The sequence below is a fragment of the Monodelphis domestica genome, chromosome 1 (assembly GCF_027887165.1).
Source record: "Monodelphis domestica isolate mMonDom1 chromosome 1, mMonDom1.pri, whole genome shotgun sequence".
In the NCBI taxonomy this organism is placed as follows: Eukaryota; Metazoa; Chordata; class Mammalia; order Didelphimorphia; family Didelphidae; genus Monodelphis; species Monodelphis domestica.
Window position 1 is genome coordinate 34,473,853 of NC_077227.1, and position 15,153 is coordinate 34,489,005.

Below are 15,153 nucleotides of genomic sequence, written 5' to 3' on the forward strand. Positions count from 1 at the left end.
TCTGACAGTTGTAATTTCACTTTTTTGTTAGCTTCACCATTTTATTGGATGTGAGATAGTTGCTTTAATTTGGGTTTTCTGATTTTTGTGATTTGGAACGTTTTGGTTTAAATTTCTTCCCTTGAGAATTGATCATTCATATACTTTGACCATTTATCATTGGAAAATGACTTGGATTTTTATAAGTTTGAATTTTTTTCTTAGATATTTTGGTGGTGAGAACTTTTTCAGAAAATTTTTCTGCAAAGATATTTTCCCCTGAATACATTTTTCCCTTCATCTTAGCTGCTTTGCCATTATTTGTGTAAAAAAATTTTTTTTTTAGTTTTATTTAGTCAAAATGGCCTGTTTTATTTTTTTGGAAATCCTTGATATCTCTTGTTTGATCGTAAATTCTTAGAATCTCAAAATCCAATGTATTTATCCAATCCAATCATATGTAAATCATGTTTCCATTGGTATATCTTAGAGCTTGTTTTAGTGTATAGTTTGAAGTCTAAATCTAATTTCTGCCAAACTGCTTTACAGTCTTCCCAGCAGACTTTGTCAAATGATAAGTCCTTTGCTCAGTTTTTGAATACTAAGTTACCAGATTTGTTTGCTTTTGCATATTATGTACCTGTTTTATTCCCCTAATTGTCATTCTCTTTCTTAACCAGTGCCAAAATGTTTTAATAATTATTACTTTGTATTGTGGTTCAAAATTTGGTACTTAACCACTTTTTTCATTATCTTTGAGGTTTTTGACCTATTGTTTCTGAAGTGAATTGTGTTGTAATTTTATAAAATAATTGTTAGGCAGTTTGATTGGTCTGTGGAGTAAGTAAAGTCATTTAGGTATTATTGTTATTTTTATGATATTAGTTGGACTTCCCGTGAACAATTAGTGTTTCTCAAAATACTTGGGTCTGTGTTTATTTTTGCAAAGAGTATTTGTAGTCGTATTGTTCCTTTGTGTTGTGGAAGGTAGACAACTGAGTGCTTGAAAGTCTTCTGTTTCATTAAAGATCCATTTCTTCCCCCATCTCCATGATTATATAGTTCCTGTTCTAACTTGTCACCACATGGTGCAAAATCACACAGTAATAACCATAGGGCTTATGGGGAAAATGGAATTAGGACATCAGACTCAAAAACTTCATTGGTGATTACGCCAAAGATGAAAACCGAATAAAAATGTTTAGCCCAGTTTGATACCTGTTAAATTGTTAAGAAATACATAAAAAACTATAATAAATAGTTAGGGCTTCCTCCATTTTAGCCTTCTGCTCTGCTTGCACCCTGGTTCCCATGGTCTGGGAAGGTGAGGGGTATATTGGAAGTGAGTGGATGGGGAATGAGGTTACTGAAAGAGTGTATGGAGGGAGAAGAGAAGAGGGCCTAGGACCAAATCTTACAGTGGACTGCATGCCCATAATTATGGGATGTGTGATGGACAGTGAGCCAGCAGATGAGAAGGAGCAGTCAGGCAGATAAGAGGAGAACCAGGAGAAAAGAGAATTAAAAAGCCAAGTGTCCAGGAGAAGAGAGTGCCAGCAGTGTCCATTGTGGCAGAGAGAACTGAGAAATGTGCATCAGATTTGTCAGTTCATTAATAACTTGGGAAGAAAGCAGGTTCATTTGAATGGTGTGACTTAGAAATCAGATTACAAAAGACTGGGGAGTAAATGAGAGGAGAAGAAATGTTTGTATTTGCATTTATTCTCTAGCTATTCATTCCTGTTTTTACAAAGATAGGTTTTAATAAAGTATTTGGCAGTCGGTCAAAGATGGTGAGCTGCAAGTTGGACCATAGGATGCTTGGGTACATTCAGAATTAATAGAAAGTTGCTTCTGGCTTCTAGCTTGAATAGACTCAAGAAATACTCACTAAAGATTCAGTGTTGGCATGTTAGGAAGTCCCTAGGGGTCTGTGTTTAGAGCATTTTATTTTATTTATTTATTTTAAACCCTTACCTTCCTCTTGGAATCAATACTGTGTATTGGTTCCAAGGCAAAAGTCTAGCTATTCATTCTATACATACTCAGCATCCATGCTTGTTGACTCCTCCCTGAGTAGAGCTTGTTCTATATTTTCTATTTTTATTCTCAGTGATCAGTCTTCTTTCCTGGAGCTTCATCTAAGTTGCACCCTCTACAGGGAAGTATCACCCCAAGTCTGTTCTAGGCTCTCTTCTTTTCTTCCTCTCTACCAGTGGTGGCAATTCTATGTCATGGTTGCCAAAGATGGCGTGAAGAGCACTCTGTGAGTTCCCTGCCTCCACCCTGGAGCTCATTACTAGAAAGGCAGAGCTGCTCCCCTCCCCCTCTCTGCTGTACCTGACAACATTTTTCACATGACCTGCCCCTCTATCCAGCAGCCAATGGGAGCACACAAAAGGGGAAGGTAGATGGCTCACAGGAGGCAGAGCTGGAGGGGAGTACAGTTTTCAGGCCACTCCCCTCCCCCTCCCTACACTCACTGAGGACATTCCTCACTTTACCCACCCCTATGCCCAGCAGCCCATTGGGAGTGCTTCCTCCCTCCCCTGGGTGGGGTAAGGGGAGTAGGACCCACCAGCACTCATTGGGGTTGGGGCATGGCACTTGGTCTCTGGGGGGGGGTTAGGTGGGGGCACCTCTAAAAGGTTCACCATCCCTGCTCTATACCCTTTCCCTTAGTGATCTCATCAACTCTCCTGCTGTCTGTGCTAATACTCAGATCTGCTTGTCCATCTTTAAAGTCTCTACTCTCCTCCAAACTTGCGTCTCCAACTGCTTATTGGATATTCTAAATGGATGTCCCATAGACATCTTAAACTTAGCATTTATAAAACTGAACTTATCTCTGTTCCCAAGTTACCACTCTCCCTTTCCAGACTTTGCTGTTACTGTTGAGAGCACCACCATCCCCTTCCCAGTCACCCAGGCTTACAACTTAAGAATCATTTTTCAATCCCTCATTCTCTTTCACCTCTTATATTCAGTATATTGCCAAGTCCTGTCTGTTTTACCTTCATGATCCCTCTTATATATACCCCTTCTCTCCTTTGACACTGTCATCACCCTGGTGCAGATCCTCATCACCTTATTCTTGAACTATTGCAGTAACCTGCTTGTGGATCTGCCTGCCTCAAACTCTCCCCTCTCTAGTTCAGCTTCTATTCAGCTACCACATCAATCTTCCCAAAGCACAGATCTGACTGTCATCCCTCTGGTCCTCTCTCCAGCTCTTCTGGCCTTTTTTACACCTTACTCTATCTCTGTGCTATCTTGGGTCACTGGCCTTCTTGCTGATTCTTGAATAAGACACTCCCATCTCTTAGTTCTGGCCATTTTCTCCTACCTGGAATGCTCTTCTCCTCCTCCTCCTCCTCCTTGTTTCCCTGGATTCCTTCAAGGCGGAGATGAAATCCTATCTTCTAATCCCTTTCCCCATCAAGCATTGATATTTGTGTCTTTACTTAGCTCAAACAAAATATGCAGCATGACTCAGTTTAATAAACAAACATATCTTCCATAGACTAAACAAATGTCTTTCCTTATATATGTATTGGTATTTTTCAGATGTATTTAGAAACTATTAATAATATTAAAATTCACTAAAAAATGTTAGTGAATTATTAGTAGCTTTTTTTTGCTCTATATTTCCCCAATCAATAGTATTGATATATTGCCACTATCACATGAGGGTCCATAAAGACTTTTTATATTTAAAAAAGGGTCTGCATAGTTGACCAAGTGGGGAACCACTCTTGTTTATGTTATTTGGTTCTTGTTAAAAATCCTAACGTCTCAGGAGTGTCCATAGTGGACACTTCTTTAGTTATGACAGACCTTCCATTTTAAAAGTAACTTTTAGCTGGGAAAAAAATCTAATCAGGCCAAATTGTAAGGGATTTTTAAGGAACAAATTAGAATATAGAATAACAGTAGTCATTGCATTAAGATGTTTCCCTTAACAAACGAAAAGTTATTCAGATGACCCACTGGTGTGTATTTTGAAGACATTTACTCTAGTGCAAGTAGATGGTATTCTATAGCTGCTTTTAACTTATAAGCTGTGAAAAATGGTGAAAAATCTTAGTGCCTAGAACATAGTAGGCGCTTATTGGTTTGACTTTGACCTGACCTTCCTATTTAGACACTTACATCAAAATGGATAGAAGAGACTCTTCAGAGCAGTGGCTTAAAATAGAAAGCATCTGTGGTGGATTTATTATTAGGAAAAGTACATAGTGGACATTTTCTTTCCAAGTGGGCCGGGTTGTTCTGAAAAAAAAATAGCAACACTGAAAACTTACCTAGGGTCTTGGAGAGCTCTCACTCATACACAGATTTTCTTTTGTTGGAGCTTTGCTTGCTACCTGATAAAAGTCTCCATTGCTTCAGCACCATCAAGTATATTCTAGTACACGAACTACTATAGGTAAACCAGGGAGCTCTATGGATGTCCTGGGCCCCAGGGCCTAGGCACCAGTATTGTGTGTCAGGAGGACAAAGGGATGGCGCCAACCAGCCTGCTGTATGCGCCAGTAACTAGAATGAATTACAAACCAATCGAATCCGTTGCAGCCAATTGGTAAACTAATTGGTAATTTTAGCTGTACATCTATATGTCGTTATCTGGATGCCTGTAATGTTGCTTTCAGAGCTACTTTTGTTCAGCTTCATCCTGCTTGACAAAATGGCCTTCATAGCTTTAGGGAGAAAGATGTGCATCAGTGAGTATGGGGCCGCTCCAGCTGCTTGTCTTGTTTGTATTCCCCTGTTCGTAAAACATGACTCGGATTACAGCTGCGTGGTAGTGCTCTGATCCCTTCTGATAATGTTGAGCTAAACATTCCTTAAAATAGGTTGTTTAAGCCATCAAATATACTTTCTGTGGGCCAACTGTAGTATCAGAAATTCAGCTGCTTATATTGTACATTTTTAATTTTCTAGGAACAAAAAAGTGAAATCAGTAGCAAACTTTCTTGATAATTTATTCTGAGTGCAATCTTTCTGATCTCCAATGTTAGTGATTTAAGTTGCATGAACTTAAAGAATTAAAATTGTATTTGTAGAATTGAAAGTAGTTTGTTAAAACACTTCATTTATTCTTTTCTTGATTGTACTAGACTTATTTCTAGTGAATTGGCACCAACAATTGCCTTTGATAGGAAGAAAACAGTACTTCTTTGTTCAGAGAATTTTTTTAAGAGAAGTATACCTTTTAAATATGAAATAATGGTGTTGATAAGCATCATTGTTGAAAATTGTGGTATTACCATCCTTGAATCTGTTCTTTCCAAGATTGGGTGCTATGTGTAAATTGATATAAAATCATAATGAAAATTCCGTGCTACTGGGAAGATAACTGAAAACTGTTTCAGGAAGTTGGTTTTTGAACCAATGACAGTAATCTGTATAACTACTTGACATTTTCTATTGGGAAATTAGAAAATGAGCCTTTTCCAATATAGTGAAAATGATGTGTATGACTTTTATCGTGAGTAAATCCCAAAGACCTACAACATATTGTGTCCTTAAATTTCAACTGTAGCCATTATCTTTGTGCCCAATCATCCAGCTACCCCTTTATGTACAGGAATGGATACTTTAGTTGAAGGTCTTGTTATCATTTCTTCTCCAAAACTCTCTTTGCCACCCATATATTTATGAATTGGGGCCAAGGCATAATTGCTGCCAGATGAACATTACATGGTGTCACACTAATGTAATTTCAGATTATCTAAAGAAGAGAATTAGAAGTAAAATAATAGTAATTATGACAAATGTGTGCAGTAGAGCACAGTGATCTTGTCTTCTTAGTTCCATAAGCTGATTTAAAAAGAATTCCCCACCATAGACATTCATTTCAAATTTCTTCTATCTTTGGAAACTCATTCATGATAGGAAGGCTATATTTTAAAGCATAGACTCAAGGAACCCCAGAATTGTAAGGGACTTAGAAACCCTCTCTCCTGGACATTTCCTCTCTAGTTGTGATGCAGTGGGGCAGAGGGAGGGTACTTGGCAACAACATATTGGGCCCCATGCATAGGGACACCAAGCTCTGTTTCCTAGGTCTTAACCAATAGCTTATTGGATTATTCATTCCTGTATGGGTATTTTAACTAATCTTTTTTTTTTCTGCTTCCTCTTAGAGATTTGTAAGATCTACCTATATTCTGTCCTATTGTAGTATAGTAGAAAGAGCTTTTGAATTATAGAAAACAAAAGTAAAAAATATGCTCTTGCCTTTTCTCTGTTTTACTAAAGGAAGCAAGAGCTTCCTGAAAAAAATACGTAGCAATACCATTTATATTCATTTAACTCTGTAATGTTTTTGGAGACTAGCCCTAAGACAATTTGTAGAGACACCACGCTCTTTGTCTGATTTTCTAACAGTTGCATCATTTTTAATAGCTGTTAGTAAATCTTAAAACAATTATATTTCAGTGATTATCTTCTCAGACTAGTAATAGTTTGAGAACTCGATAGCTAAAAGTGCTCAAATGATTTTCCTATTTAGTTGATAATCAGTTTAAAAGCTACTGCTAATACTCAAGTATAACATTTGGAAAGGATCCTGGCCTGGTAATCAGATGTTACAAATTCTAGACCTGGGTCTGCCACTTGGTCTCCAGAGTGTGGACAAGTCATTTAAACTACACGAATCTGAGTTTGCCCATTTGTTAAGTGAATATGGTAATATTTGCATTGCTTTTTTCTCCTGTGGTGTCAAAGACTCACTCTAGACTCTGTGTCCATTGACATACTCCTTTCTTCCTTTTGCTCTTTTCCCATTCAGAGACCACAGGGGCTTCAGAGCTGGGCCATTTTGGTGACCCACATCTGCCTGGCTTTTCTTTATTTTACTGACCAGTTACATAGTCTAGGGAGATCCCTTGCATGCTCATTCTTCCCACACTACCAAATCTTCTGGGGCCCTTACCTAAATATACTTACAATTTTCTGGGAGTACCAGTCAGCCAAACTAAGTCATAGCTTGCACACATTCAGGCCATTCTCTAAGGATACTTTCCAGTCAAAGCCTCTACCTGTGTATAAAAGGGCATGCTGAAAGCTTTAGTAAGAGGAAGGAGGGAATGATGGTCACCAGAACTCCCAGGTTGATAGGTGTTGTCACACAGGATGTCTATGGCAGAGTAAAGACTGTAAACCTCAAATTTCCTTAGACTTATAATTGTTGAAAATTTCACCATTGGGATATTTCATACTTGGAAAATTTCTTACTGATAGTCTATTGGAATGGGAACTCCATTGGCATGGGAGGTTCCTTCTCTTCCCTTCTTAAGATTACTTTAGGACAGAAACCCTTTGCTGAACAATGGAAAGGACTTTGACCTATGCTTAAGCATAGAACAGGAATTTCTTTGAGTCTTGATTGATTTAGAATTGATACAATGGAGATACTTGGAATCAATCTCCACCCTATTCAGTCCTAATAGGATTGAGTAAGGGCTGCAGCCTAGATCAAAATTTAATTATTCCAATCTCTACCATACTCAAGTTAACAGGATTTAGAAAGGGCTGTAGCAAAGGAGTATAGATTTAATCATTTGAAAAATATGACCTTCAAAAGACATGTGCAAAAGCCAGAAACCTCTGGGCGGTCCTGGGTTAAGGGAGAGCCTCCATTGACAGGGAAATTGATGAAGAGTGATTGGTAGATGTGAGGAATGAGGGGAGGCAACTTGGATGGTGTCCTTAAAGATAGGAGGGTCTGGAGACTGGGGAGGTGGTGGATTGAGTTTTTGGTCGGTGTGGTTCCTGGGCTCTGAGGAAGCTTGCTCTGAAGGAAGCTGAAGGTGGGGGCCTCTGAGACTGTTTCTCCATTTTGGACACGTGAGTGAAAGGGACTGATCTCTTTTCTTTGCCCCAGCTATCTAAGGGCTTGGGCCTTTTGGCCCAGCCTAAACAGAAGGGGTATTTAAGCCCTATTCCCTTCTCTCCCCTTTCTCTCTCTATATATATCTCTAATTCCTTTCTTGCTCCTATTGTAATTAAACTCCAAAAAAAGGCTGACGGCTGACTTGAGTTTTTCATTTAGGAATTACATAGCTGATTCCTTGGCGACCTTAAATTAATATATATCAGTCTTTTAAAGTGATTCCCTTGTAACAAGACTCAATCCAGTTTCCTTGACTGTTGGCTTCTTTTCAGTACGAATGGAGAAACCAAGAGTCCCATAGAGATGATATACTCTACCCAGAGTCTGATACCTAATGGAAAGGCAGAGAGACCAAGGAGAAAAGCTTCTGGATATTCATTTATATAGGACTTTCTGGTTACAAAGTGATTTATATCATGTATCTCATTTTAGACTCGCAATAAGCCTAGATTGAAATCTGAATGGAGAACACCTCTGCTCCCAAGAGAAGAGTTCTCTCCCTGGTCTAATGAAATTCTAAATTTTCTCTCCTACCCTCTACTGCCTCCTACTCATTGAGAAGGCAAGAAATATGATACCCATTATTTATATGCAGTCCCACATTCGCCAATTTACATATCATTGTTAATTGAGATTTTAATTTTGGAATATAGCTGGCAGTTTTGTTCATTAACTAAGCTAATTAGTTCTTCAGAATTATGCTTTCTGAAGTGGATAACACTTAAATGGACTTTTATGCTATTTTAAATAGGCATAAATGACTCCCTCATTCATTTCATGGAGTTATATTTTTAAAATGGTTAAATAATAATTGGACCTATGACAGTGCTTTCATTAAATGAGCCAAAATTTTAGAAGGATCTTCCTTAATTTTACTTGGACCCAGTAAGCACCTAGGGGGACTTGCCCACAGTCACTTTCTAGGTAGTAGACTTTGCCCTCATTCTTTGAGCTTGAATGACTGTTTTGAAAGGTATTAAGAAAGAACAGCACCAATACCACATGTTCTCTAAGCTGTTCTTCTCAGTACCTCCAATCTTTTATGACTGATAAAAAGACAAAAGCTTAAAGGGTATGTTAATTCCCTGCATGAAGAGATAATGCAAAAACATGGTTTAGGAACACATTTGGATCTTCCTTGGATTTTTATTCATCTCAAAGTACAATGTAATTAGAAACATTATATGCCCCAAACAGGAGGTGCTGATGATGCTGGACAATTATGTAAGAGATTTCAAAGCCCTAATTGACTGGATACAACTTCAAGAAAAACTAGAGAAGGCAGATGCTCAAAGCAGGTAATGATATTTTGGCTATACAGTTATCCTTTTATTCTGATTAAGAGGGTAAAGGTTGGGAGCTGGACCTGACCCCCTGTTTTTCTGAGATGGCACATTAGAATCTAAGACATGGGTCACTGAGCATTTTGAAGACTTTCATTCTCATTTAGCACCCTTTGGCATTTCTAGGTATTCTGGGAAACTTTGAATACAGTGTAGTTTAGTCCAGACTGATGCCAAGGCAACAGTCTTCAGTATCATGGTCTTTTTTATTTATTTGGCAGATGGAACATGCTGCTAATTGTGAAAATGAGAGTGGGATAGTAGTGACTTGTAAAAAGCCAAGCCTTGATACTAAGGCGAGCCCTACTGATTTGAATCAGATCAGGGTTGGGGGCATGGTATTGTCTTGATTACTCTGTTCCTAATCGTGGGCTGTAATAGGGTCCACTGAAGTAATATGTAATACACATTGCACATCAGAAAATGATCTAAAAATGCTGGCTTACAGCAATTAGTAGTAGTAGTGGTCTTGCTTACAATATGAGACTGGACATCTTTGCTACTTCTCCCTGGCATTCTGGTAAATTTCCTGTTGAGTAGTACTTGGAGCCAGTTGAGTTATGGACATATTTTAACCTACAAAAATTCAACTAATCTCTTACATGTTCATTTTTGATATATTAATAAGTTTATCTTGAATTGCAGGCCCACTTCATTGGCATGGGAAGTAAAGAAAATGTCCCCAGGACGTCATGTAATTCCCAGCCCATCAACAGATAGAATCAATGTGACATCAAATGCTCGAAGAAGCTTAAATTTTGGGTAAGATGCAAAGAACCTTTCAAGAAAAAATACTCCTATTGCTAGTATTTAGGAATACTTTTCTTCATGTCATGAAGTGGTTCAGACCTAGATTGTTAATCCATATTTCTGTTACCATGTTGCTGATTGCTCCTACTCAAGGATATATATGACAGATAAGAGAGACTTTAAATTAAATGATAATTTTCTGTTTAGCAGATTCTTTAGTATATGTAGAAAGAAGCTCAAGAAAACTGGACATTGAAAGTTTAGGAGTATTTAGTTCTGAGAAAATGAGTTCTGACTGAATTTAGAAATTTTGGCAAAGTTCAGTTATCAATATGTGTGAAAGCAAAGGTCAGGGCTATATTCATAGACTTAGAGTTGGAAAGAACTTTAGAAGAGTCTATCCAACCTAACCCTCTTGTTTCACAGATGATGAAGGTTGACCATTGCCAAGGTCATATAGTTAGGAAATGGAAGATCCATATTCAAACCCTGCCATCCCAATTTCAATCCAGAGCTCTTTTTTCACTGCTTCATTCTACCTCCTTTAATGAAATCAGATCATTATTTTGCATTATCCAACTGTAATCTTGGGCAAGTTCTGGGTCTCTATTCCTTCATATATAAAATGAGAAGGTTGAACTGAATGACCTTTTAGCACTGATATTCCATGATTCTATACTGACATATTTTTTTAAAAAATCTCCTATGAAACAATGTCAGTTCATCTTATGGGAAATGTGATGATATATTCCTGAGCAAACTATCTCCAAGGAAGAAAATCAATAGATTTCATTTTTGATAGATTTTGACAATATTTATGTTTTTATGTCACCTTCATCCTTCCTTTTTCCCTTTTCCCTAGAAATATTCCTTATAATAAAATTTTTTTAAAAAGAGGAATAAAAAAATTTTTTTTTAGCAAAACCATCTACCCATCAGAAAAAAAAATTGATGTCATATGCTGTGTTGCACACTCTCAGACCCTTACTCTGAAATGGCATTAGATGGAGGGGATTTCTCACCCTGTTTTTTTGGGACTGATCTTGTTATTCATGATTTCACATTAGGTTTTTGTTTTTTAAACTCTTACTTTCTTTCCTAGAATCAATACTATGCATTGATTCCAAGGTAGAAGAGCAGTAAGGGCTAGGCAATGGGGGTTAAGTAACTTGCTCAGGGTCACAAACTAGGCCAGATTGAAACCCAGGGCTTCCCATCTCCAGGCCTGGATCTCTATCTACTGATCCGCCTAGCTGCCCCCATGTTAAATTTTCTTGATTTTGTAGTAGTACTTTCCATTACATTTTTGCATTTATTAGGTATCTTGTTTCTTTGTCTCCACTTATTTTACTCTACTTCAGCTGCCTTGTTTTCTTACAATGGAGTAGTAATGTTTGATTATATTTGTTCCCCGTTCACTAGTCTATAGACATCTACTTTGTTTTCAGTTTATTTGCTACCACAGAAAGTATTATGTGTGTGGTCAGAATGACCTTTTTGGGGAATGTGCCAGAAGCAGAATCTCTGAATCACTTTATTGGCATAATTCTAACTTGTTTTTGAGAATGATCATACTGGTTCCCCCCTCCACCAGCAATGTGGAGCTTCCCTTGGCATAACCTTCCCTGTATTTACTTTTTTGCCTTTTGTTTTCTTTGCCAGTTTGCTGGGTGTGGAATATATTTAATTTTCAATGATCTCAGGTCTCTTCCTTCCTTTAGTTTCTCACTGCCTCCATCCTGGTTCAGGTTCCTCTCACTCATCAGGTTATCCTAAGAGCTTCTGCACTGTTCTTTGTGCTTCTGGCCTTTCCTCCTTTGGCCCATTGTTCACTCACTTGCCAAAACACATTCTGAATGCCCAGCTCTAAGTGTTTCCGTCACCCTGTTATGACTTTCTCATTAGCCTTTTTGTGCTCTCCTGTTACAGCCAAACTGTTAACAGGTTCATCCTACCCTTCTTTGCCTTTGTGTCAGTAGTCTTTGCCCTTGATCTGGAATTTCTTTGTCTTTATCTTCTCTTCATTCATTCAGTGCAATCTGTGTGCTTGTCCAAACTGTGGCCTCTGGGTGACTACCTGCCATGTGCTGGGCCCTGGAAATGCAAAGAGGAAAATGAAGCAGTTCCAGGCCTCAAGGAACTTACATTCTGTTGGCAAGAAACAACATTCTCAGATAGGTAGATGTCAAATAGAGGCAAAATAATTAGAAAGTAATATTGGGGGCTACTCCTAGTGGGGGATCAGGAATGGCCTGTCTTTTTATGCCAAGTCTTGAAGGAAGCTGGAAGCCCAAGGGATGGAGGCAAGGACAGAGCATCCTAGGCCTAAGAGGAGGGGAGGGGAGGATTCTCCTGCTGAATACAGCAAATGACCACCTGCCTAGCTATGCTGTCCCCTCTTCCCAGGAGCCATGTCTTTGTTCCTGGCTTAAAGCAATCTGTGCCTCCTTTTATTTTCCTAAAGCACCTTGTCTGGCTGTCTTCTGGGCTCCTATCCCATTCTAGTTTGTATTAAGAGTTCATTTGCATACACTTTTTGTCTCTGCTGAAGATTACAAGCTTCTTGAGGGAAAAAAACCCAATGTCTAGCACTTAACTGTTGTCATTTATATGTGATTACACGTACCTGGCACATACACAGCTATCTTAGCCTGACAAACCTCTATTTGTTAAAAACTATCAAAATTTATTCCTTCCATAAACATTTATTAAATCTGGTGTAAGAGACTTATGCTCTGCAGTCCCAGGGCCCAAGAGTGCTCTGCCTGTGACTCCCCCCAGGGTGGAGGTGATCCGGGTTTGGACAGGGAGTGCACTTTGAGCAGGGTCAGGGGAAGCAGCATGAAGTTGCCTTAATTTTCTCTGCTATCCACACTCTCCACTGTTGCAGAGAGCAGCCTCTCCAGCCCGTCTTTGTCTAAATCCTCCCTAGAGTCTCAGTGCCTTTTATTCTGGTTGCCTCAGCATGAAATGGAGATGAAGATGGTGAGAATGAGGTGACCATCTATGGAGGAGAGGCCTTGGGGCAGCCCTGGGGGGTCTGCAGAATTTCCATTTGTGGGAAGAGTGGGACATCCCAGCTTATTCAGCCCATGTTCTGGGCAGGTCAGTTCACAAGCATTCAGTGCTTCATCACAACAGCTGCCACCTGGTGCCTGTTCTGAAGGTGCTGAAAGTGGAGTAGAAGCAGCATCTGCAGGGTTAGATCTGCCGCTGCACAGTAGCACCACTGGGACAGATGCTGCGCTTCTTCTGTTTTTGTTTGTTTTAATGCTGGGAATAATAGTAGGTCATGCAGGTGTCAGTCTTCAGCCTGGCCTCCTCTCCTGGTCATTCCTATTCTGCACCAGTCATCATTGGTAACCTCCTTCCATCTGTCTGGGCTCGTTGTTCACTTCCTTGGCTCCCTCTAAGGAGGGAGGGGAACCAGCATTTATTTAGCTTATTTGTTATGTGCCAGTCACTGTGCAAACACTTTTACAAATTGAATGCACTGAATGCTCGCAATGGCCAGCCCTTCAAGGTAGGGGCTCTTATTCTTGTTTTAAATATGATGAAACTGAGGCAAGAGTCACAAAGCTAGTAAGTGCCTGAGACCAGATTTGAACTCGTCTTTCTCATTTTAGTCCAGCCCTCTGTTCTGTTGTTCACTTAGCTGCTTCAGCATTGAATGAATGAATCAGGAAAGATTTGTCATGTGTGAAACACCACAAAGCACTGGGTATACAAAGAGAAAAGTCGGATGGTTCCTGCTGCCTAGGAGGGAAGGCTCAAGCTGCCAGCAGATGGAAAGGTCTCATGGACATTAGATCTCAGCAGGCCAGAGTGCTTCTTTAAATGGCATCTCCACTCAGAAAATCAGTCGTTTCTGATTTGTTCCATTTGATAGTACCAAAGACATAGGACCAGGAACTTTTAGTTTGGGGGGCTTCTGTAGTTGGGACTGCAGTGCCTATAGAAGAAGAGCTGCCTTTTCATGTGAAACTGGCTGAAGGTGAGATCGTGGGAGGTAAGGAGCTCTCTGCATGCCCACAACTTTTTCAGAGAAATATTATCACCTTGTCTGAAGAGAAATGGAAAGCTCAGCCATAGGATTATAAAGATGTATCCTTGCATGGAAAATTTTCAGTGAAAATCTAGATCATAGGAACATGGATTGAAAGACAGAAGCTTCCTCAGGTGTCATCTAAGCCCAACTCTCCATTTTACAGATGAGAAGACTTATGCCTAAAGACGCTGCTACTTACCTAATGTCATTCCAGCCCAACCAATCATTCAGGGAGCATCTATTATGAAGCACCTAAAGTGGGATGGTGGAGGGAGTGCTGGGCCTCGAGTCAGGAAACCCTGAGTTCAAATATGGCCTCATTCTGGGCTAGCATTTAGTCTCTGTTGGCTTCAGTTTCCTCAGTTATAAAGTGGAGATAACAACAGTACCATTTTTCAGGGTTGTGATGATCAAATGAGATAATATAGATTATAAGATACTTAGCACTCTGCATACCATATAGTTGGTGCTATATAAATGCATATTCCTTCCTTCCTGTTTATTAAACACTTACTGTGTGCTAGTCCTTGGATCTTCTTACTCCATATCCAGCATATTTTCTGGAGCAGCACCCTTCCACTCGAGGCCCCTGTTTGTTTTCATTGCTTGTGGTTTTAGTTCTTGCACACATCATTTTAATAAAGATTTTATAGAGATGAAAAAGCAAGTACCTGGGTCAGCAATTGCTAATGTATTATTTTTAGAGAAAAAAATCAACATTTTATTGATGCTCACTATTTTTTTTAATATCAAAGTCATTTCTGTTTATATTTCCATCCTTCAGATTAACCTTCCCTTTTAGCAAAGAAAAATAGTTAACCAAAACTGTCCCAGTGACCGTTTCTGATAGAGGAGACATGTCTTTCTTTTATTTATTCATTCATTCATTCATTCATTCATTCATTCATTTATTTATTTGCTGATTTATTTATTTGTTTGTTTGTTTATTCATTCATTCATTCATTCATTCATTCATTTATTTGCTGATTTATTTATTTGTTTGTTTGTTTGTTTGTTTATTCATTCATTCATTCATTTATTTATTTTGGTCTGGAAACTTTTATTTATTTAATTAATTAATTTAGAGTAGTTTTCCATGGTTGAAAGGTTCATGTTCTTTCCCTTCCCTTCCC

At 38.9% G+C, this 15,153-nt stretch overlaps 1 protein-coding gene across 13 annotated transcripts in view; it reads left to right on the plus strand.

The window, feature by feature from the left end:
• The window catches only part of SCAPER (S-phase cyclin A associated protein in the ER), a 406,197-nt gene that overhangs the window by 64,120 nt on the left and 326,924 nt on the right, over positions 1 to 15,153 (plus strand). For all 13 annotated transcript variants that reach the window (XM_007477981.3, XM_007477982.3, XM_056796839.1 and 10 more), the window contains 2 exons: positions 9,077 to 9,177; positions 9,868 to 9,984. In XM_007477981.3, coding sequence (XP_007478043.2) covers positions 9,077 to 9,177; positions 9,868 to 9,984 — 218 coding nt within the window. The remainder of the gene's footprint in view (positions 1 to 9,076; positions 9,178 to 9,867; positions 9,985 to 15,153) is intronic.